General features: G+C 35.5%; 1 protein-coding gene across 3 annotated transcripts in view; it reads left to right on the forward strand.

The window, feature by feature from the left end:
* CFAP20DC (CFAP20 domain containing) overlaps window positions 1-24,481 on the forward strand; it is a 156,700-nt gene that overhangs the window by 80,947 nt on the left and 51,272 nt on the right. For all 3 annotated transcript variants that reach the window (XM_034408787.3, XM_087887997.1, XM_034408789.2), the window contains 4 exons: window positions 49-226; window positions 6,803-7,119; window positions 9,554-9,955; window positions 20,823-21,026. In XM_034408787.3, coding sequence (XP_034264678.1) covers window positions 49-226; window positions 6,803-7,119; window positions 9,554-9,955; window positions 20,823-21,026 — 1,101 coding nt within the window. The remainder of the gene's footprint in view (window positions 1-48; window positions 227-6,802; window positions 7,120-9,553; window positions 9,956-20,822; window positions 21,027-24,481) is intronic.

Here is a 24,481-nt window from a genome sequence, read left to right on the forward strand (position 1 = left end):
CTTTATACTGAATTGATATAACATCAGAAAATGTCCCTTTTTTTAAAGATAACAAAATCAAGCATTAGGACAAAAAGGTCATGCCAAATGCCAAGTTTGGAAAAGAGAACAGAACCAATACAAGATACAATAATGACTGAACAGTCTCCATCATCTCTTGATACGGCTTTAGATGAAAAAAATATACAAAATATCTGTAACACAAATCAAGTTTCCCTGGATAAGGGTAAGATGCTGACACAATAGTTATAAAAACTGACACTGAAACATTTTTAAATTGTTCTTTATTAATTGCTTCAAGAAACTATATAGTAAATTTAATAACACTTTTCTTTGTTTTACTGCTTGGACAACTGAGTTTTCAACAGGTGAGTGACCTGATTTTAAAATTAGGAAGGCTGTCAAGTGGAGATGGCAATAAGACATTGCAGTGGAAACAGATACTTGTGGAGAGGATATTTTCTTTTATTACTAAATTGTTTTCCAATATTCTTGCGAGTCAGGTTGAGTTGACAGAAGCCATATCATGTCAGCCTGTAAGTTTCATGATTTGATTTCAGAATATTTCTAGAGCCAAGAACCGTTCAAAAACTATATTATATTTAGGAATTATTGCACAAGTCTTAGTCATATATGTATCCATATCACTTTGTAATTGACCCTAGGTTTACATATGCAGGTATATCACTTGATTTATTTAAATTCATTGTTGTGTGTTTGGTAACTAGCAACTGAATATATGAGCTCATTATAGGAAAAATGTAATGTGGAGTTCAAAAACGGGATCATAGTGAAAATCATACCTGTAGTGACCTAATTATGGTATAATAACCTAATTAAAATTCACTGAGTAAACCTGTATAGAGTCATGGCAACTAGACTTCACTGCAGACTGAAGAAACGAATTGGATAAGCAGCAAAACATTTCAATTCAAAAAGAAAAAGTATTCCAGTTGCCATGTCTCAACTTACAGGCAACTCTACAAGGATGGCTGAGAATCGTCATCAACATGCATGGATTAGCTTTTGCCTATTAAAGCTGTCTTGCAAATTTAAAAACAAATCCTGTTGATTTTCAAAAGAAAAATATTCCTTTACAATTTGGTATTGCAAATAGCCAATATTATTTTTCTAACTTTTTTCTTCTAGGCACCTTCCTATCTGTGCCATTGAGAAAATTTACAACAATGGCCCACAAACAGTCAGCAGTGCAGTGTAAATTTTATGTTCTTTAATATCACAGCTCTTTCAGTGTAAGATAATAGATCTCTTGTGTTTCAGGGAATATTACAGGGATTATGAAAATCAAAACTTTCAGAATGGAATTTCCTTCTGAGCATTAATCGGGATTTGCAGAATTACACAAAGTGCATATAGATAAAGAATGTCTTGTGCTTTTAGAACAAAGGAGGAAAAACTAACAAGAAATTGGTCTTTATATATACTAAAAAAAACAGTGAACAGAAGAGTGACACTCTCAGCAAAACTAATTGCCAATGCCAGTTTTTAAATGTTACTGTATTCAGTATTTCTGAGGAGCAAATTATATTTTTTTAAAAAATTAAAAGCCCAATATCCAATTCTGGATATTGAAACAATTGCTTAATGAACAGTTGTTCTCCTGGACTTTAGTTAAATTAAATATTAGCTAACTAATAGTCATTCTGACCACTCTCAGAATAATCTAACTCAATTAAAGGAATAAAAAATTTAGTAGAAAAAGCTATCAGTTATTCATAACATGGTGACCAAGAAAGTGAAAAGTGGAGATAACAAGTAACACCGTTGTAGCATATATTTCTCTATATCTTGTATGCCACCGACAATCTTTTTAGTCTTCTCTTTTATTATACTTATATCCCGTATTTTATTCAGAAGCTCAAGGCTGCATCCATAGCCTTCCTGCTCCCATTTATTTTTCCTTTGCAACAACCCCATTAAGTAGGTTGAGCTTACAGAAAGAGTTTAGGCCAACATTACCCAGCAAACATTCATGAGCAAAAGTGGACTTGGATCTCCCTGTTGCCAGATAAAGACTTTACCATTACGCCATATGGAGTTTTGTTTACTGTTTATTTTACAATGCACAGTACAATCCATTGCCCTCAAAATACTAATTTCATTGGGTGACCAGTATAGTCCAAAGTAGTGAGCACATCATAGCACATCAGCTTCCAGGTTATAAAAGCATCAATAAAACCTTTTAAAAAATATTTTCAACTCTTTTGGTGAATAAAACTGAGGAAAGGGATTTCTGGTTTTCAGTTTTTGTAAATAAGTTCTCTTGGGATTCCCTGAGGTGAAATCATTACCTCAACACCACCCCATCCAAAGTCAAGACTCAAGAAAACTATTAATTATTTTGCTCCTCAACAGAAGTTGAATGTAATGATTGCTAAATCTCATTTGTCACTCAAATTAATATGTTGAGTTTGTTAACTAAGAATTACACTATCCCATCACATAAATCGGGCAAACCAGATGGAAAAATAGGCAAGTCAAAATTTGATCATATAACTTAATGCTGAGGTAAATAATAATTTTATAGTCAAAATTGACTGTAACAAATACTAAGTCAAATATACAAAAGAGGTAGGAGAAAGTGGGGCAAAGACCAAACAGTTTAGTTCCTTTTTAACTAGCTTTTGACTCCTTCCTGGAGAATATATGGTAGTCTAAAGATTCTAGTCCCAGATAAATGCAGTTGAAATAAATACTGAAATATTGCAAAAAAGAAAACAAATATCTTGTGTCTATTAACATTAAAGATGTGGAGGGAATTGTGGAGATACAGAATAATGCAAGGGAAGTGCAGAATATGTGTTTGTTTCCGTTGTAAATTGATCTATAATCCAAAGATAATATGCACTGCTTTATGTTAGATTTGTTCCAGTTACGAACAGAAATTCTTTAAACTGGCAGCATAGAAAATGTATAAACATATCTTCTCTAGCAGGTGCACAATGTCATTACAAAAGGGAAATTGGTGGCGAAGAAAGAAATAAAACAAATGAATATTGTATATCATTTGTCAGCTTTTTTATGTCGTGTTAAAACCTTCATTAAAATGTGAGGCTGCAATTAGAGGCTCCAGCATAAATCTGACTCTGCAGTGAAAGTAATTAGAAATTTAGGTGATCATTCTTGTATTTATCATGTTTGCTGCACTACCATGATTACACAGTAATTTACATATTTTCCTAAGAAGTTACACAAAATTATTCATTACAATTGATATGGATACATTTGATATCCCCCCCTGACTCCCCATAGAAGAATTTCAGCATTTCTTGTGACTCAGAGCTAATAAAATTTTGTTTGCTCTAGAACACACGTCTCTTTCATTTGTAAGCAAGTATCAATGCTACTATGGTCATAATTTACATTAATTTTGAACTGTGCAATAATTGGTGTGAAACAGAGTTCCGCAATACTATTCGCTAGATTCTTTTTCCACTTGTTTGTATTTCAATCAAATTTAAATTTTTGTCTAATTCTCCAAAAGTATCAAGCTGAACAAAATCTATCCTCCCCGGGCAAACACGGAACCAATCACAAGTTCAATTTAGGAAGGGGGTTCTTCACTTTGTATTGGATGGGCAACATCATAAATGTTGTTTATGTGTTGTTATTACCCTTCCTAAATTGCACTTGTGATTGGTTCAGTGTTTGCCTAGTTCCAATACTCAATGTCATGAGGCCAAAAAAAGCACCTTGCTTGCATAGTGAAAATTGGCGATCTGTAAATTAGAAGGAACCTAGAAAGCATATTAAATAGGATACTCTCGGAACCCTATTCCACAATCCCCTTTTCTCTGCACAAAGGAATAGACATGATACTATCCGAGAGACAGACTTTGGTAAATCTAAAGAAAATATTAAAGATCAGAGATATCACAATGACAAAGAATCCTATTGTCTGGGCCAAGGTTTTCCAAGATGTATATTAATGTGAAAGAGGAACCATCGATCTAAATGTGGAAATTTGTTGGGGCTAAATGGTGGGGCTAGAGAAGACTGTTGAGAATACTTTGGAAGGCAGAAAGAACAAATTACTCAATATTAGACAAAGTAAATTCATAATGCTCACTGGAAGCTCTAATACTGAAGCCCTAGCTTATATATTATGGGCACCCAGGATGAAGCAAGAATCTTGGGGAAAGACTTTGATGCATGGAAAAATAAATGACAATAAAAAGGAACAGAAGACACAGTGGCTGGATCACTGATGAAGAAAATATAACAAGAATTTACAAAAATAGTTAATGAAAATCCTACCAAGATGATGGCCATCAGGTCATGATGAGTCAGAAGCAAAAGAACAACAAAATTTCAGCCAGAAATTGAAAATAAGTTATATTACATATATATGTGTACATGGGTGGCGATAGCTCAGCAGTTAAGATGCTGGGCTTGTCAGGTGGAAAGCTTATATCCCTGGTTTGAGACCTGACCACCATGTGACAGGTTGAACTCCTGTCCTCCCCCCAGCTCCTGCCAACCTAGCCGTTCAAAAACATGCAAATGCGAGTAGATAAACAGGTACCCCTTCAGTGGCAAGGTAACAGTGCTGCACAATGTCATGCTGGCCACATGATCGCAGAAACATATTTGGACAACGCTGAATAAATGGCCTTGAAATGGCCCCCTATAGTTGGCAACGATTAGCGGAATAAAATTTACAGGGGCTTCTTTATGCTTTTTTGTTTACATACATTGAAAGAGATAAAACTTCTATACTTTTCATATTTGTCTGCTGTTAATAATGAAATAGACTAAACTTGAGACTTTTTTAAGAAAAAAATTAAGTTGTTGGTGATATTAGTTTCTGAAGATGTTTCAGGTTCTAGCAACCAAGGCATATGATATTACCTTCAATGAAAATAATTGAATGATGCATATTTGAGCAGACTTTGATGTTATTTCACATTTCCCTTAATCGTTCTCATTTTCCCTAGCATCATTTCAAACAACAAAATATAATTTAGTGATGAAAGAGTTAAAAAAATTGCTTCTGGCTGATCTGGCAGCCATTATTTAAATCCATATCAGTGGCTTTTTGTTTGTTCTAAAATAAAAAGATTAGTATTGCCTGATCACAAGGGAAGCTGGTAAAATGGATATATTCATGTTCTCCCACCCACCCCCTACCCCAGCCCAGAGCTATAGAGTTGAGATTCAAGTATAAATTAAACATGAGCTGAAAATAAAAGACGGAATATTTAAGAAATCCTCTTTGGAGAAGAAGGGTAAACTCACTTTTAAGAAATGTGATGATAATTATTTCAGTCACATTCCAGCATAACTAAGAAACAGAATACAGCGGGGATGTGTAGATGAAGGGATATGATTAAACGGATAGGAACAAACTTGAATCATTTCTAAGAATGATTTCTTTTCTATTATTGTAACAATGAATCCCCTAAAATGGATTTAGGGAAGACTTCACAAGATACATATTGTAGGAACCATTTTGCTGTTCGTTGTTTACATTATACTTTATTGATACACACTGTAGTATAACCAGGTACATCTTTGTACTTTATCCAGAAGAATGTTTGACATTCTTGTACAATGGAGAACAATATTGCTCATTAGGGATGTTTTTACCAGCACTCCTACACTGATTAGTGTTTCAGGATGCAAAGTAGTTCTGTGACCACATCTTAAAAAGATTTATAACATAAAGAGCCTAGGCCCTTGCAATAAACTGGAAGACACACTGCCTGTAGAAAGTGGAAGAACAAAAGTGGAGGAATGTTATCGGTAGATAATTAATTACAATAAAAGCTTGTATTTCTATACTATTGAAAACACGTGCAAAGTTGGGATCAACAATCTTACTTCAAAATAAACATCAAAATGCTACATTAAGTGAGGACATCATGCCTAATATTTCTCCAAAATCATCTGTATATTGAAATTAAAATATGTGTGTCTAACTATAAATAATTAATCTGGAAATATTTTGAGAAGAGAGGTTAAAAATTATAAAATTGAAGACAGGATCAGTAAAGTGGAGAATGCAATAGTCTGGTACCATTGTAAGGAAGGATTACTCATTGATAGGCCCTATGATTTCTCACCATACTACCTACTGAAGTCCCCAATATGTCCATGCAACCAGGACCTTGTTCAGCAGAACTGCTCCAAATATATAGTGCAAGACAGATGAATTAAAGGTCTAAGTAAGACTTTTCATTTTGTTCTATTCTGAGAAGTTAGAATTATTATTACTTACTGTACTTAGTAGATTTTTTTCTCTGTTGTTTTTTCCCAAGGAGTCTAAGGCTGCTCATATGGCAATTTCTATTTATTTTATTCCCCACCAAAACAACCCTTTTTATATGGTGTTTTTTGTGTTTATATATTGTAGATGTTTAATGTTAAATGGGGGGAGTGTGCTTGATTTATTGTTTGATTTTATGCTACACTTCAGCCAAAGTCATATTGTTTGAGTTGAGCGATCTTACATGTCTTGTGGGTGGGTGGGTGGGAGGATGGGTGGGTGGGTGGGTGGATGGATAGATGAACAAGTAAATGAATAAGAAAATTGTAACATACTTTCAACTTACTGATTGCCCCAAGGTCTCCCAGTTAATTCCATAGTTAATGGTGGATTTGAACCTGGAGGTCCCCAATCCTTGTCCAACAGATAAATTACTATCATTTTTAAAAAATATTTTGATTTTTTTTTTCAATTTCTACCTACTTATCCATATTGCAATATAAATTGTTGCTTTTTCCCGAAGAAGCATCCAGAAATCATTAATACGCATTGTTCAACTTTTCATGTTTGCAGATGAATGGATATTTCCTGACAAAGAAAACTCTCAATTGGAGTCCAGCAGTCCTCTGCCGATAACCTATGAAACACCCCATGATGTTTCAGGCTCTGCCCCAAGTGACGACCAGACATATGAAAACAAAGAAGCAGCTGAAGTCCCTGAAGATATTTTCACTTACTCCTCAAAACCTAGATCAGCGCCTCATGGAAAGCCCTTGAGTCTTTCTTCAGAAGATTGCACTTTTTCTTTGGATTTGAAGGAAGAAATGAGCAAGGACTGGCGAGGAGCTCAAATGGAAGATGATTTCTATGGAAATGAGAGCAATGGAGAGGTAATATGATGGGTTTAAAGGCTTGCTGTTATTTTGCTGTATTCCCACTGGCAACGCACCTGGAATTCCTCTTCATGTATGGATATGTGTTAAAAAGTGATGTGTGTATATGTGTGATAGAGATAGAAAAAAAAAATTCAGAAGAAAGTTGAATTGTTAATTAGAAAAGTTATTATTTTGTAGTGGTTAGGCCAGGGGGCTGGGTTCAGGGTAACCAAGGCTCTAGTCCACAGTTAGATTTTGAAGGTAAACTGGAAAGCTTTGGGCCAGTCACAGTCTCTTAGCCCATCTTACTTCAAAGGGCTGTTTTGTGGAACAAAACCTGAAGAAAAGAGTATCATATTGGAATTTGAACTTTTGGAAAGAGAAAGCAATATAGAAAAAAAAACTTAGTTACATATGAGCAATATACACTGCTCAAAAAAATAAAGGGAACACAAGCAGAAGACATCCGAGATCTGAATGAATGAAATAGCCTTATTAAATACTTTATTTGTTACATACAGTAGTTTTGTGTTCCCTTTAGTTGTTTGAGCAGTATATATTAGGGGAAGTTGTGTAGGAAGAAAATGAGCATGATTTTAAAACTGGAGGAAGAAACTTCAGCAACCCACTATGTTGATGATGCTACCCTGATATCAAAAATGCAAAGAATCTGCAAGCTCTAATATTAAATGTCGAAAAACACGAGAAAAAAGGGGACTAAAATTAAATGTAAAGACGACCAAACTAACAATAGCAGATAGAACAACCAAAGAATTAACAATGAAGATATTGAAACAGTAGATAGCTTCTGCCTTTTAGAAGCAACCATCCACTGAAAAGGAACATACAGTCAAGAAATACGCCACAGACTAGCACTGGATAGAGCAACTTGTGAACACCTTGGAAAGATAGTCAAATACCATGATGTGTCTCCATCTACAAAGAGGTTTTGCAAGCCATGATACTCTTTAGAAGTGGAAGGTGGACTTTAAAGAAGCAGGACAGGAAGAATATTGATGTGTTTGAACTTTGACATTGGAGAAGACTTCTAAGTATACCATCTACAGCCATGAAAAGAAACTGATGAATCATTGAACAAACCAACCTACAGTTCTCATTCAAAACACAGATGACCAGGCTTAAATTATTTTACTTCGGACACATTATATGAGGATTCAACTCACTGGCAAAGAGAGTCTAATGCTAGGAAAGGTGGATAGAAAGAGAAGAGGATGACCACCAGCAAGATGAATATACTGTTGGAAGAAAGAATTAGTGAAACATCTTCATGGAGAAAATCTATCCAGTCCCTAGGAGTCTATAAAATTACTTGATGGCACATAATCATAATTGATATTTTTTTACCCTTCAGTTAAAAAAAAAAAGCTGGAAACCTCTTTACTTCAATAGATTAATAATTAAACGAGAGGAATTTGGCCACTCTTAATAAAATGAGATATAAATGAAATATTTTGTCAATCCTAAATCTTTTCACAGATTGGCAAATAAACTAGGAAATTTTTGATTATTTATTAAATTTATTTGCTATCCATCTTGTTTCGAAGCAACAGTGGGCTGTTATGAAATTACATTTAATGAAAAAATACTTTCCTTTTTTCTCTGAATCAAAAAAAAAAACCCACAATACAAATTTGGAAAAGGCATTGAGTCAATTATGGTTGTCTAGGTTAGAGGAAGAGGATAATTGGTTGAATTCAATATCACATTAAAGTATGCTGGCTTTAACCATGATGTATTGACCAAAACTAATGGCCTGCTTCACATATAATAATAAAGACATGGTTTACAAACCAGAAGGATTGGATCATTCACTGAGATGAAAAAAAGTAAAATAGATGACATTATACACAGTTTACTAAAAGCTTCCTAGTTTGGTTTCCACCTTCTAAGAAGGAGCTTCCAGCACAACCAAAGGATTTGTTCATATCAGAGTTCATTAAACTAAGATGATAATCTAAATAATATAATTGGAAATAGAAAAGATTTCTTCCAGGACTTTTCCTATTCTAAACATTTTGCTTTTTTTAATACCCTTTAGTTAACAAGAAATTCTTGATTATTCAGAATGTTTCAGTCTCACAGCAGTTTTTTTTTAGCATAACAACAGTTTTTATTTTGAAATTGATTTTTCCAATCAACAAATAAATAATTGTGTAACAATTCCTGCAATAGAAATAAGGCTGGAATAAGATAGAAATAGACCTTCAGATCATAATTGTTTTCAGGCTAGATGTTCATAATTTAAAAATATTAGTTGTGCTTGCTTTATTTTTCATAAATATCCTTTTTTTTTTTTCTTCCAGACAGCATCAGTGTAAAAGTTATCTCTCAGGCAAGAGAAAGGATTGTAGTTTTTCTAATATTCTGGGGAGGCTGGAAAACGTATGTTAATGAGCAGTGTTCATCTTGTCTTGTTTCCCTATTCTAGGATGATAGTTACATGGACCTCGTGCAAGAGACTCAGAATCTTCCAAATAACTATTTCATATCAGGATTACCTCAGCCAGTAATATCCAAGGAGATTCTTCCCAAAATGGCATCCAAGAGTCCTGAAAGCAGGACATACAACTTCTGTACAAAAAAGACCGAAGAAGAAATATCACCCCAGTGTACTGAAGATGCTGTTGTGATAATGGACAAAGCAAATAACATTCAAAGAAGCTTGTTGCCCACTTCTTGTTTATCCCCGGTTGGAAACCTATCTGAACCCTGTAAGGAAATATCTAGAGTCTCAAAAAGTTTCTCCATCAGTGCATTAAGAAGTTCAATAAGTAGAAAATCCCTAAAAGAAATCCAGCAGGAGGACTCAAATCCAGTAGTCCAAATTCTTGTAAGTATTTTTATAAATCTTGTTGGAATAAAAAGGATATTTAAGCTTTTGCATCTTTACATCTGTTAATAACATTAGCATTTTAGAAAGTGTTACCATGGGATAAAGCAAAGATCAATCATGGAAGAGGAAGAAAGCTGCCAGATTGATCCATGATACAAAGATTAATTAATTATAAATTTTTAAAAAAGACAAGATACATTCATGGCAAAATAGGACTACTAATTGGGATCAAGAATAGTTAGCAATGTAAGTACATAGTCTCCCAGGCACACTAAATCCGGCTAGAGGATAAATGTAAGTAAATAGACCTTGGATAGAATATATGTTTTTAATACCAAAGAGAGGCAAATATAAAAAGTTTTTTATGAAAATCAAACTTAAAACTTATTTATTTGCCATGATTTGTCAGTCTATATGCCTGGATTTGTCAGGGGCTGACAAAGTCTTGTTTGGGATAATGAAACATTTTCTACAAAAACAACTTATTTCCAATCTGTCCGATTGTAATTTCGCATTTCTTAAATTAATGAGTGAAAGAAGAGGGCAGAAAAATTAATGAATTATTATTAACTGGTTTTAAATATGGCTGGTATATCTACAGAAAGTTTCTAGCAGCTGGAGGAAAAGAAGTTTCTTGGAACAATTGCAGACACTGAAGAATTTTGTTCATTTTTACAATGAAAGATGTTTCCACACTTGTATCCTGCTTATGGATTTTCTCTGGCTATTTGGTTAATATAATATAAATGCTTGGAAAGATTGCACTTTAGTGTGATGTAGGACATTTATTCTCATACACCTGATCTATTTCTTTTATTTTTCTTTTTAATTGAAATCCTTAGAGATCAACATTTACTTTTAGCACCACCCTAAAGCCTTACAGAACTGGGTTATCAGATCAATAATTACATGCCATAGTAATGTTCCCTTGGAAGAGAATTTGCAAAGCTATTTGCTCTCTGACTGAATTCCACATAAGAAGAACTTTTTTCCCCAATTGTTAGAATAGTAGTAGGCATGGAATTTGACAGGTTGATTGCCTCTCTGAAATACCAGATTTGGTTTTTGTGTTTGTAGCACTTGGGGCTGTCTGCCCTGCAAGCATCATTGCATGCTTTTCAGCTAAGCCAGTAGAGACTGGAAATAAGTGCCGTCTGCTACAATGCAAATCTAACAACCACATGCATTAAAAAAATAGGCAAGTAATTCAACTGTTGGCTCATAGCTTTTTTTTTCTTACAAGGCTTTCAGGAACGAATAGCATTTTCCAAGTAACTTCTGCTTGCTAATAATCTATACAAAGAGGTGAGCAAAATACCAGCCCCATAGATGGTTGTCCTTTATGTGAAATGTTTAAACCTTTGTTTGAATGTTTTCTCTTTTGAGCAAAAAGAAAGAGGAAAGACCAGAACGAGTGTGCCAAACACACCCCTTTCACAGCAGTTTTCACAAGCCTTTCTCTGGTATGTTATGATGGACAGCTGCTTAGACTTCTCAAGTAGGGAAAGCACTTACTGGCATGGATAATCCCCAAGGTCTGGTTGAGTTTCAGCTCTTTTGTCCTGAATTTTTAAGTCAGTATTTAATTTCTCTTCCAATCGCTATCAAACTGGATTTCTTTGGGGGGGTGGAAAGAGAGAGAAAATTAAGTTTCATTATCAAGCAACGGTTCAAACGTCTACACGGAGTAAAAGGCAAGGTTATTGTAATTTTAAGAGCAAACTGCTGAAGTCGGTACATTAGCAAGTCAGTTTAAAGGAAAGGAAAATTGACAGAATTTCAATAGTAATCTGTGGATGAAGATCATTCCTCTCTGCACTTCAGAACATCATTGCAGCCGCCGCCACCACCCAAATAGAAAATGAAGTGATTGAAGGATAACAGAAAAGTCATAGTCCAATTTAATTCTTATTCTCCTGGTTTTATTACCCACCATATAGCAGCCAAAAAAGCTAATACAATCCTTGGTTGCATAAACAGAGACATAGAATCAAAATCACGTGAAGTATTAGTACCATTTTACAAATCCTTAGAAAGACCACATCTGGAATACTGCATCTGGTTTTGGTCACCACATTACAAGAAAGATGTTGAGACTTTGGAAAAAGTGCACTTTGGAAAGAACAACTAAGCTGGTTAAGCGCCTGGAAACAAAAGCATATGAAAAATAGTTGTAGGAATTGGGTTTGGCCAGTCTAGAGAAAATAAGGACTAGGGGTGACATGATAGCAGTATTCCAGTATTTGAATACTGCCACAAAGAAGAGGGGGTGAACTTATTTTCCAAAGCACCAGAAGGCAAGAAAAGAAACAATGGATGGAAACTAATCAAGAAGAGAAGCAATCTGGAATTAAGGAGAAATTTCCTAACAGTGAGGACAATTAACCAATGGAACAGCTTGCCTTCAGAAGTTATAGGTGCTTCATCACTGGGAGTTTTTAAGAGAGGACTGGACAACCACCTATCTGAAATGGTATAGGGTCTCTTATTTGAGCAGGGGGTTAGACAAGATCCCTTCCAGCTCTATTCTGATTCATTGATCTAGTCTTACATTTTCTTATCTAATATCTAGATTTCCCTTTCTCAAGTGATAGGTTAATTAATTAATAGGTTAATTCCTGCAATGACCAGGAACTTTACAGAATTTTTAAATGGTTTGCATTCTGATAATACAAACTATCAGATTTTTATGATATTTTCCTGTCTAGAACATACAGTATCATTACAATAGCTCCTGACTTTCCTGTTTTGTTTCTATCTGGCTATATGTATATTCCATCCATAACTTTGATGCCGAGAAGTCAAGGCACTGGAGTTTTGATTCTATAAGCATCCCAAATAGAGGCCTAATTATATCGGTCACCTCTGTTTTTCTCTAGTTCCATGTTTACTCTTTGTTTTGAGTCTTTAAAAGACATCCATCATCGAAGTCCATCTGGTGATACTCTTTACAGCTAACAAATGTTTATTTTATATTTATTTTGGAGAATAAACATGCCTTCCATTCCTTCAGTGATTCTAGGCTGTTCCATAATAATACAATGAAAAGATCTTCAAAAATACAAAATATGGAACAAATAAAAATAAACGTGAAAACTGTAAAATAACTTCTGAATAAATAAATGTCTGTATTATCCTAAATTATAATAAGGAGGCTTGCTTCAGGAAGATTATTCCATAATCTGTTCCTTTAAATCACGGGTATCAAACTTCTGCGTAACGTTGCCGTCATGTGACATTTTGCCATATTTTTCCCCTTTGTGGAGCTGGGGTGAGCATGGCCTGTGCGTGACACATCCAGCCCATGGGCTGCCAGTTTGACACCCCTGCGAATGGACAAAGCAGAAATTATCAGACATATTACACAACTGCAGTGTTCTTTTTTTTCTTTCTTTCCATGGACAAACTAATTGACCAAATAGGGACCAATTGTGGGACTAGAATGACCTCTAGTACTTTTTTTTGAAGCAGTCAGTATCCAAGGAAAGCTCCAATGAAGCACTTGACTCTCGGTTAGGAATCTCTTTTGAGAAAGATGGACTGAACCTATCCAAATATACCTTGATCTGTTTAAAGTTTCAATGGACTGGATCAAAGTAGTTTGAAAGCCACATATTTTAAGCCAAAACAAATTTGTCTTTTTAACATGAATGGCTTTTGAGACCTCAGAAGCCAATAATGAACCTGTTAGTAATTATTAGTATATTAACATTATTTTTTTAAAGACAGAAAAAATAGAATTCTTTAATTCATAAAAGTTCCTGTTTGCAACCAAACAGTTGCAGTTTACAAGCATTGTTATATCTCCTCTACTATCTCCCTTCTCTTTTAGTACTAGAGGAAAGTGTGAAGAATATGTATGTGGAGGGGGGGGGGGAGAGAGAGAGAGATTTCCATCATTGGCTTTTTCATCAAAGTTCATATGCACGAAGACCTTCAAAAGAAAAAATTCCTTCCTAATTCCCTCCTGCATTATGATTGACAAAAATGCTCAAACAACTCTTACTTGCTCACTACTTAGTAAAATTTAAGGACTTGTATACTTGCAATGTTTTATTAATGTTTTAATAGAGTCCTCTATTATTAAGTTCAAATATTTTTAATTAAGAAAGAAGTGCAGTCCTCTGGGTAATATTGCAACCAAGTAGATAGCTGGGTAATTAAACTTCCCTGCACATGCAACTAAATTTAAAGAAATATGAATAAATCATTTGAACATAGGAGAATGCAAATGTCATTATGTGCATCTCTAAACTGGGAAAAATATCTTTGATAGCAGATTTTGTCTATCGAATGTTTAAGAGCTTAATAAAATGTTTCTTATCATAAGGAGAGAGAGAGAGAAGATAAGCTTTGTCAGTTAAAAGAATAGCATTCAGAAGAACCATGAATGCTACATGGAATTACATTTTGCATTAAATGCCCCGTTAAAAATTTAAAAATTATCTCAGTTTAACGATTTTTTAAATTTCCAATTTCTATTTGGCTGTAACAAACAATGCAAATATAAACCAGATTTTTTTTTTTAAATAATCAGAAATCTTGTTTCTAGGTACCATTACTTAGGTACCATTACCCAGGTACATTTCTAGGAAATTGTCCATTTCAGAAATTGAAGACATTGCCTTAAAAATATTATTAGATTACAGTTCAAATCTTGGGTGGGGCAAAATTTCTATTTTCTGGAAAAGAAGTTGCTTTGTTTCTTCTAGCTAAGGCCTCGGCGTTCCATTTCCCTGTTCACACTTTCTCTGTATACTTTCGTACAACCATTAAAAATGTTAAAAGATCTGCCCAAATTCTGTCCTCCAAAAGTACATGCATTGCCTTGAGCTGGTTTAAAGTCATTTGACACCTAGTGATGTATGGTATCTACATCACCCTGGCATTTTTACCTGATATTATTTATGTTATCTCACAACATAAAAATAAAAAACTGGGTTTCATAAGAGGCTCTCAAAGCTATCATTCACGGTGTATCAAGGTAACTTTTAAGACTGAACCAAGGAGCAACCTTTATATTTCCAATATAGTTTTTTTTTTAACTTGTTGTCAAATGGAACTTTGTGAATATAACCATATAATTTTCTTAGCAACAATACAAAATGTTTTTAGTTTCCCAGGGTAGCCAACAGCCCCAAAATTACCTAATTATCACCTATCCTAGTAGTAACCAAGTCTTAAACATGTAACAGAATAGAATAATAGAACAACAGAGTTGGAAAGAATCTTGGAAGCTTTCAAATCCAACCCCATGCTCAGGTAAGAAACCCTATACCATTTCAGACAAATGATTGTCCAGTCGCTTCTTAAAAACTTCCAGTGTTGGGGCATCCACAACTTCTCGAGGCAAGATATTCCACTGATTAATTGTTCCAACTGTCAGGAAATTTCTCCTTAGTTCTAGGTTGCTTCTCTCCTTGATTATTTTCCATCCATAGTTCTTGTCTTGCCTTCAAGTGCTTTGGAGAGTACCTGTAGGTTGATTCCCTCTTCTTTGTGGCAACTCCTTATATATTGGAACACTGCTATCATGTCACCTTAGTCCTTCGTTTCATTAAACTAGAGATACCCAATTCCAGAAACAGTTCTTTATGTGTTTTAGGCTCCAGCCCCCTAATCATCTTTGGTTTCTCTGCCAATTGTGTCCAATTCTAGAGAGTGGTGCACATCTCCTTTTCCTAACCAAGGGAGCCATTGTTGCCCAAAAGATACTTCTGTGGTCATGTGACCAACATGATTATATGCCGAAGTGCATGGAACGCTGTTACCTTCCCGCTGAAATGGTACCTATTTATCTACTCACATTTGCATGTTTTCAAACACCTAGATGGATAAGAGGTGCCGCAGGTCACAGGAGCTCACCCGACCTCAAACCCAGGCTATCAGCTTTCCAGCTGACAAGCTCAACGTCTTTAACTGCTGAACCATCATGCCCCCCCATAACTAAGTCTTAACCCTACATAATTACATTCATAGTCCAAATACAGATGAGGTCAGCTAGATGAGGTTGCCATCAAAATGAGAAAAATGTTCACAAAAGGGTTTAGATCTGGGAACTTTTTAAAAAATCTTTTACAGATATATTATTTAAAAAAAGAACAAATACTCATTCAGGAATAGGATTTAGTCTAAGTAATAAGGCTGATGCATAATACCACAGTAGCTGGAATAATTCGGTTTGTGTTTTTGACTTCCTTCCTTTCTTCCTTCCTTTACATTGGAAATATAAAGGTTGCTTCCATATATTCATTATTGATTTTCATATCAACCCTACGCATTAGCTGAATATAAATTCTCCATCCTTCGGCTTAAAAGTGAATTGTTTCCTGTGAAAAGATGAGGTGAAACAGCAAACCACACACTATATACTAGTAATATTCTTAGATCTGAATTACTGTATATATTTGGTAGCAGAAAAAGGGTGTAGGTTTTTTTCTTCTGTAACGTGGGATTAGCTTACTTTGAGCATCTTTGAGAGTTTAGGTAACAATGATAGATTTCTGTCTATACCCATCTACATATAGTGTGGAATGCCTGCCTTAAAAATGTTTCCTATGACAGAGAAAATGTCAACTTGGAGAGCAGACCTGGCCATGACAAGGCGGATACCCTAGTGCTTAATTTGATTGACAGGTCTTACCTCCTCAACAATATATGAAAGGCCTTGAGTAGAAGGAATATGGTAATATCAGAACTGATGAACCATTACAAATTTAACTTGTCAAAGTATGAGTCCATGTTTTATGAAACTGACAATCAGAAGTTCAGATTCTGTAAAGATGAGCACTTTTCCGGAAAAATCTGATCTAAAGATTTTGGGGAGAGAGAATTCATGCAAATCTAGAACAGAATTACTGCATTAGAGAAATCTGCAGATCTTTAAAGTCAAATCTATTTGCTTGGCTTTACAAATCCATGACACAATGACTTTTTGGTCACTTCAAAGTTCATTAGAGGGAATACCAGCCAAGCCAATAATGGGCACATTCCTCTATTTTTTCCAAAGTGCTATTTCCATTGTATTATTTTCAGTTTCAATATTGTGGTTAAACATGTTGAGTGCACGTTGTTATTTATGAACAAAAGGGCTCACCATATGAGTTCACATTTGGTTTCCTAAAGAACAGAGCACACTTAGGGAATTTCTTAAATTATTTGCCATTCTTTCCCTCCCCCCTCCCCCTTCATTCAACCTATTCCTTTTTAAAGATATAAAGCAATCCCATTATTGACTCTAAATCTATACAGATCAAACAGTGTTGCTATTCATGTGCAGAATGGCCTGCTTTGTAATGCTGGAGAGGAAACAAAGAAGGCTTTTATTCAAATAGCTTCTGTAAATGATCTATTTGAAGTGCCAAAAACGTGTCACTGAAAACTGAGCATGGCCAACTACACACCTACTTTTAAAAAATGATATTTTTGAAGATAAAATACCATTTTCTTAAAAGGAAACTGCCCATTTTTAAAGTTTCAAAACAGCAATTGCTATATTCTCATTTAAATAGCAGCATAAACAGTAAAGAACCTACCTGCTATTAGTGTGGTACTATTAAATTTGGAAGAAGTTTTTTTTTCCCCCTTCATTTGTACAGATAACTTCTGGCTTTGAAGCACAGACACACACACCCCAAATGTCTTTCCGATAGAGTTGCATGCTTAAAGAAAGACAGCTTTAAAATAATTGTCAGGCCCTTAACAACAGTGTCCAACCAAGGAAGAAACATTTATTCCAGAGTTTCTTTCACCAAGTTTAAAGATGGGAAGAAGGGGTTAGATAATAGAATCTTGGTTTCCCCCACCCCCCCAGAATCCAGATGACCCACACTCTGTTCTTGTTCAGAAGAGCTGTGAAAACTTGCCTCTTCACCCATTCTTTGGCAAGAGAGAATGAAAGTTCCTTCAGGCTATTCTACATCTTTAAAAAACATCTGGGAAGGCTCATCTATTGAAAGGGTTGAACATAGTGATGATATTTCATTGCACATCACCAGCCCAGGTTGGACCAGCAATTCTGTGAAAGCCTTGAACCATTGCCTGAAGGCTATAAACAAAAGTAACGAGATAGAAATGCTGTTCATCTGTTAAATTTAGGCCCGATGTCTCAAAAGTGCTTTTTAAAAGGCAATTGGACTTTCTTAGTTTTTTTCCTTGAAAATGTTTCACTTCTCATCCAAGAAGCTTCTTCAGTTCTGAAACTTTTTCGATGAGAAGCTAAACATTTTCAAAGAAAAAAATCCAAGGAAGTCCAGTTGCCTTTTGTAAAGCACCTTTGGGACAACCATGACCTGGATGATTGAGAATCTCCATAGAGTAGACATTTAGGCCCGTTGATTACTCCAGACAAGGAGCACACCCTTGAAGGGGTTGATTTGGGACCTCAGGATCCACCTGAAGCCACAACATCTGTTTAAACAGCAGATGGAGGACATAGCCAGGAGATTTTGTTCAGTACACCATGTTACAGCCCTACTGTAACATAGTTACCTACAACTCCTACCCTCAAAACGACGCTATAGAGCACTGCACACCAGAACAACTAGACACAAGAACAGTTTTTTCCCAAATGCCATCATTCTGCTAAACAAATAATTCCCTCAACACAAGTCTAAACTACTATTAATCTTCTCATCATTCTCATCACCCATCTCTTTCCACTTATGACTGTATGACTGTAACTTTGTTGCTTGTATCCTTACGATTTATATTGATATAGTTTCCTGATTGCTTATTTGTACCCTATGACTATCATTGCATTGTACCTTATGATTCTTGATGATTCTTTTATGTACTCTGAGAGCACCTGCACCAAAGACAAATTCCTTGTGTGTCCAATCACACTTGGCCAATAAAAAATTCTATTCTATTCTATTTTATTCTATTCTATTCTATTCTATTCTATTCTATTCTATTCTATTCTACTGGGATTGAGAAACCTTGGCATCTCATTGGTGGATCACACCATGCAGTTGTCCTATAGCAAAGGGGCTATCCTTGAAGCAAACTCAGAAACTGCAACTAGTATCGAAGGCAGCAGTTAGACCTACCCAGGAAATCTATTTTAAGTTGTGTTAGGCACATTTTGCAGTCACTGCACTAGCTTGTCTTTTGGGCTCAGCTCTGAGTGCTGGATATTAGCTATAAAGTCCCTATATCACATAGAATTAGATCGGAGACTGCCTAACTAATGTCCCAACCCATCTCATCCCATTCAATCAGCAATGGAAGGCTTGCAGAAAGCGGCACCTGCAAATGAAGTAAGTGTTCAACAGACTTTTCTCATAGCCGCCTTTGAACTGTGGAACACTTTATCTCAGGAGAATGGATAGCCCATAAGCTATAAAATGTTTGAAAGCATTAAAAATCATCCTCTTCCAGCAGGATTTTGATCAAAGATTAAAATTTCAACCAGCAATCTAGTTTTCCATATGCTTATCAAGGTTTTTTGTTTTGTTTTGTTTTAAAGGGCTTTTTAATGCTTTGTGCATTAACCAAAGCCTATAGCCTCTGCAGTGAAGCAGATTAGAATGCTTAATAAATAAATAAATTAGCAGCAGTTAATGAATATTAATAATTTTTGAGTCAAACCATTGGGTCTGGCATATATAAACCAATAATGTCTGCTGTTAGTGGGGGTTTCTTTTACGCTCTCAGATGGAAGCCTTTTCCAGCCATATCCTACCCAGGCATTATGCATTATGCATAAAATACATCTTTTTTATCTAAGCTGCGGGACCTCTCTTCTCTATCCCATAGAAATAATAACCAAGTACTGAAATTAGTATGAAAATTATGTAGATCCACCTTGTAACAGATGCTGTAGTTCGGTGGAATTCATTGGATTATAATTACTGATTCTTTCTGTGTTCATAGGATAGCTTACTTAAATTAGCTTTAATTTTCCTCTCCTTTTATATAGTACTAATCACAGTTTTTAATGCTTTTTTCACTTCCATAAAACTATAGAAGAGAGCTAAGCTTTTGAAACACAGAGTGTAACTATACTTTTTTTTTTTTTTTTTTGCAGTTTTCCTTTTTGTTAAGACAAAGAAAATTACTATCCACAGTTTGGAGTAAATGTATCCATTAATATTTTGTCTTTCAAATTATACATGCTCACCTATTACAGGTAATCCTTGACTTACAACCACAATCAAGCTCAAAATTTCTGTTCCTAAGCAAGACAGTTATTAAGCAAGTTTTGCCCCATTTTACGACCTTTCTTGCCACACTAGTTAAGGGAATCATTACAGCTGTTAAATTAGTACATGGTTGTTAAATGAATCTGGCTTCCCCATTGACTTTGCTTGTCAAAGGTGCCATGGTACATGACCCTGGTACACTGCAACCGTCATAAATATGTGTCATTTGCCAAGGATCTGAGTTTTGATCACATGACCATGGAGAGACTGCAACAGTCATAAGTGTGAAAAACAGTCATAAGTGTCACTTTTTTCAGTACTGTAGTCAGTGAACAAATGGTTGTAGGTCAAGGACTATCTGTATAGAAATATATTTATGTCTGTGTCAGTAGTGGGGACCTCTTATCATCGCTACCGGTTCAGAACTGGGAGCGTATATGTGCTTGCTTAGCTCGCGCACGGCACTTCTGCGCATGCACAGAAGGTTCTGCACATGCGCAGAGTGTCCGTGATGACATCTGGGCGGGTAGGCGGAGCCTCCCACCGCTGCCACTATCGGTTCGCCTGAACCGGGGTGAACCAGTAAAAACCCACCATTGGTCTGTGTATGCTCTTTATTTTTATTTATTTATTAAACTTGTATGCTGCCCCTCTCCGCCAGAATCAATTCTTCGGATGTGTCTGTACAATTTCCATGTTTTGTTTCATGTAATCCATAGGAATACAATTGGAAAGACTACCAGCCCAGCAACATGACCATGTCTGAAATGCAGATGTTGGCTAGCATGAAAAGGCAGCAAAATGAAGAATTAGAACATAATGGACCTTCACATGGGTTGAGCGCCTCTCAGATCAACAATTGTAATATTAGCATCAGCACAAGCAGTGATGACACGAATACCTGGAATTCATGTCTCCCAGCTGTAAGTTTGAATTGTACCTTCTTTTTTGTGCCCTATTCAAGTCTCCAGTTATACCAGACTCATTTAAAAGATTGTCATTGTTTGGCATGCATTACATTACAATGATTGAAAAGATATAAATACCATAATTGCTAAGTGATGCATACTTGCAGTAGATTTACATGGATGAACACTCTAGCAAGTGTTAGTAAGAAAGGAAAGAAAAACAGTAACATCTAAGATGCTAAGCTTGTTTGAAAGTTTAATATGGCCCTATAATACAAGACAAGGTTCATTTTCTTTTCCATTCATTCCAATGCACTAGAGTTTTCAGTTTATAGATCATTTTATATTCTATGTCTTTATCTGTTCAGGATTTTTTCTCTAGAAATCCGTCAAATTTAATAGTCGTCTGTCATTTTCCTACAGTTGCTTGTTTTAAGGCTGAACCACAGATTCCTACATAAAATTTTTCCAAAAGCCAGTCTCAATATTTGGCACAGACTATGCAGGGCCTCAAAAGGGAGTTCAGAGCTGAAATCATAATGTTTCCAAAATACCACAACTAGCAGTAATCTAGTAGTGTAACAAAAAAAGAGAGAACCTTCATTTACAATATACAATCAGCAAGTTTACAAAACTACATTGATAAAACAGTGCTCAGTTCATGTTTGCATCATCATTACCTGCTATTTTATTTTCACTGTTCATACATAGAATTTGGCTACTCCACATTTTATTTTTTAAAAATTTTATTTATTTAGTTTATTTATTTAGTTTGTCAAACATGTACGAGGTAACAGGTATAAGTATAAACATGGACATGAGCACAGATAATGAGTACAAATAAATGGGACAGTGGGACAGGGATAGCAGACACGCTGGTGCGCTTATGCACACCCCCTTACGGACCTCTTAGGAATAGGGTGAGGTCCACGGTAGAAAGTTTAAGGTTGAAGCTATGGGGGTTTGAGGATGTAACAACGGAGTCGGGTAGAGCATTCCAGGCATTGACCACTCTGTTGCTGAAGTCGTATTTTCTACAATCACGTTTACAGTGGTTTACCTTGAGTTTGTATCTATTTTTTGCCTGTGAATTATTGTGGTTGAAGCTGAAGTAGTCATTGACAGGTAGGAAGTTGTAGCAGACAATTTTGTGTGCTATACTTAAGTCAGACTGTAGGCGGCGTAGTTCCAGGTTGTCCAAGCCCAAAATTTCAAGCCTGGTGGCATAAGGTATTCTATTGTGAGCAGAGGAGTGGAGTACTCTTCTCGTGAAATACTACTGGACCCGCTCAATTGTATTAATGTCCGATATATAGTTTGGATTCCAGGCAGATGAGCTGTATTCGAGAATTGGTCTGGCAAAGGTTTTGTATGCCCTAGTTTGCAGTTTGATGTTACCAGAGAAGAAGCTTCGCAAAATTAGATTAACAACTCTTAATGGCTTTTTGGCAATGCTGTTACAGTGAGCTCTGGGGCTTAGATCATTTGATATGTAATATATTTGAGAATGTTTCAGGTTGGAAATTATAACTCATTCTTCTGCCTGTGTATTGGTGCAGAAAGGACATAGACATCCCTGTTCAAAGTATTGTATAATAACACATTTTATACTTTGTATAAAGTATTGTATTATTTCACTCTCCCAGACTCACACGGGCAAGAACACTCAGCTTACATAAATTTAGAATATCCAGTAGATGTACAGAACTCTACCAAAAGTCTACATGACATTTATTTTAGTTCATTTGTTGTTTTCAAACTCAATAGTTGATCATCTGCTGGAACTAAGAGTAATAAACCTCTTGGGAAAACTGGTCTTAAACCAGTAACTTTATCTGCTTCCAAGGCTCACTTGAATGCTAGGCATCCTAATCTTAAACCTGAATGATGTATTAGATATGCCCTTAGGGGCAGAAAGAATGGACTTTAAGAACTTGGTTTGCACTAGCTCTTCTTTGTCTAAATTCCCACATGGGCACCATATAATATTTGGAGCCAAAGTTTGGCATTAAAAAACATTAAAGCTGCTGCCATTAAATGTCTTTTCATTAAATAAAAAAAGATAAATAAAAGAAACTTCTAGTATCCAGTGAAGATGTTTATGCCAACTGGGTAACATATTCATCATGTGTTTTTCAAATCTTCATGGAATAATACACTGCAGTAAGATATTTAAAAAGATGGACCTATTCTATTCTACCTACCGTGCTCTACCCTACCCTACCCTACCCTAATCTAATCTAATCTACTTAATTTGTAACCAGCTTGTTCTTCTTAAAGTGCAGAATTATAGGTCTTATTGTTCTCCTGAGCACAGTGAGCATATACAAGATGATCTCTGGTTGCATCGTCTGTGAGCAAAAGTAGGAGAATATTTATTACATCTTACAATTTGGGGAGCATGAAAATCTTGTTTAGCTTTTTTTTTATATGTATATGGAGTTAATGTAAAATTTAAACAACATAGGGTCAAAATACATCCTTGCCTCACTTCTCTCCATATATTTACCATTTCTTAGAGCAACAGTTCTGGATTGCATTTCATTTTAAAGAGGCATGGAAGTACAGCTTCTGAATCCAGAAAAGAAGACTCTTATAATGAATGTATTTTTAAAAAACTTTTTTCACAATATCATTGTGAATATAAAGCAAATGTTAAATCAAGGAAAGCCTTTGGCAGACTTCACTTTATGGTTCTGGTTGTTCATTAAGTGGTACAAGAATATCACTAGACACTGAGGCCTCTTTAAATCTCACTTGTTTGTCTCCTGTTACACCTTTAAGATCTAGCTAGTCTTGGAGCCTTCAGTTTAAGTGTTTAGCACATCGTTTGCTTATTATACTCCAAAGGCTGGTAGGTCTATAATTAGTCAGATCTCTTTTATTATCCCCATTCCATGACAATATGTCCTATTGGATTGATGAAGGTGAACAAAGATGTATCCATCAAGCTAAGGTCATTTTAATTATTTCAGCTAGGACAAAAATCACTACCCAGTGACTTCAGAATGAGAAAATGATGATCATCTTTGTTCAGTTTTATGTTGGAATCTGCACATAAAGCTCTAAAATGCTGTTCCCATGCTTCTATAAAAAGCTGATTTATCTGGATTCTTTGGGGTTCTACCAAGACCATTGGGGAAGAATGGCTTTCCTTGGGTGGCTGAACAAACAATGGTAACATTTTCCTATAGGGGTTTATTCTTCTCCTCCAAGACAGACTTTTGTTGTTGTTTTTTCAAAAATTCAATAATTCCTGGTGTAAAGCCCCGGGGTTCCTTTGAGGTTTTACCTACGTAAGCTAAGATGTTATACAGCCCTGGTTCTATATAATTTTAAATTTCCTTTTGAGCTCCTCATACTCTTAATCAAACCATTCCTGATGTTTCCTAAACATTTTCTCTTGGATGTGGCTTAAACATTTATTTGCTTATATCATCCTATATACACCTCATTGGATCCTTCTCCTG

This window comes from Pantherophis guttatus, chromosome 2 (assembly GCF_059756535.1).
Source record: "Pantherophis guttatus breed Tessera chromosome 2, ASM5975653v1, whole genome shotgun sequence".
NCBI lineage: Eukaryota > Metazoa > Chordata > Lepidosauria > Squamata > Colubridae > Pantherophis > Pantherophis guttatus.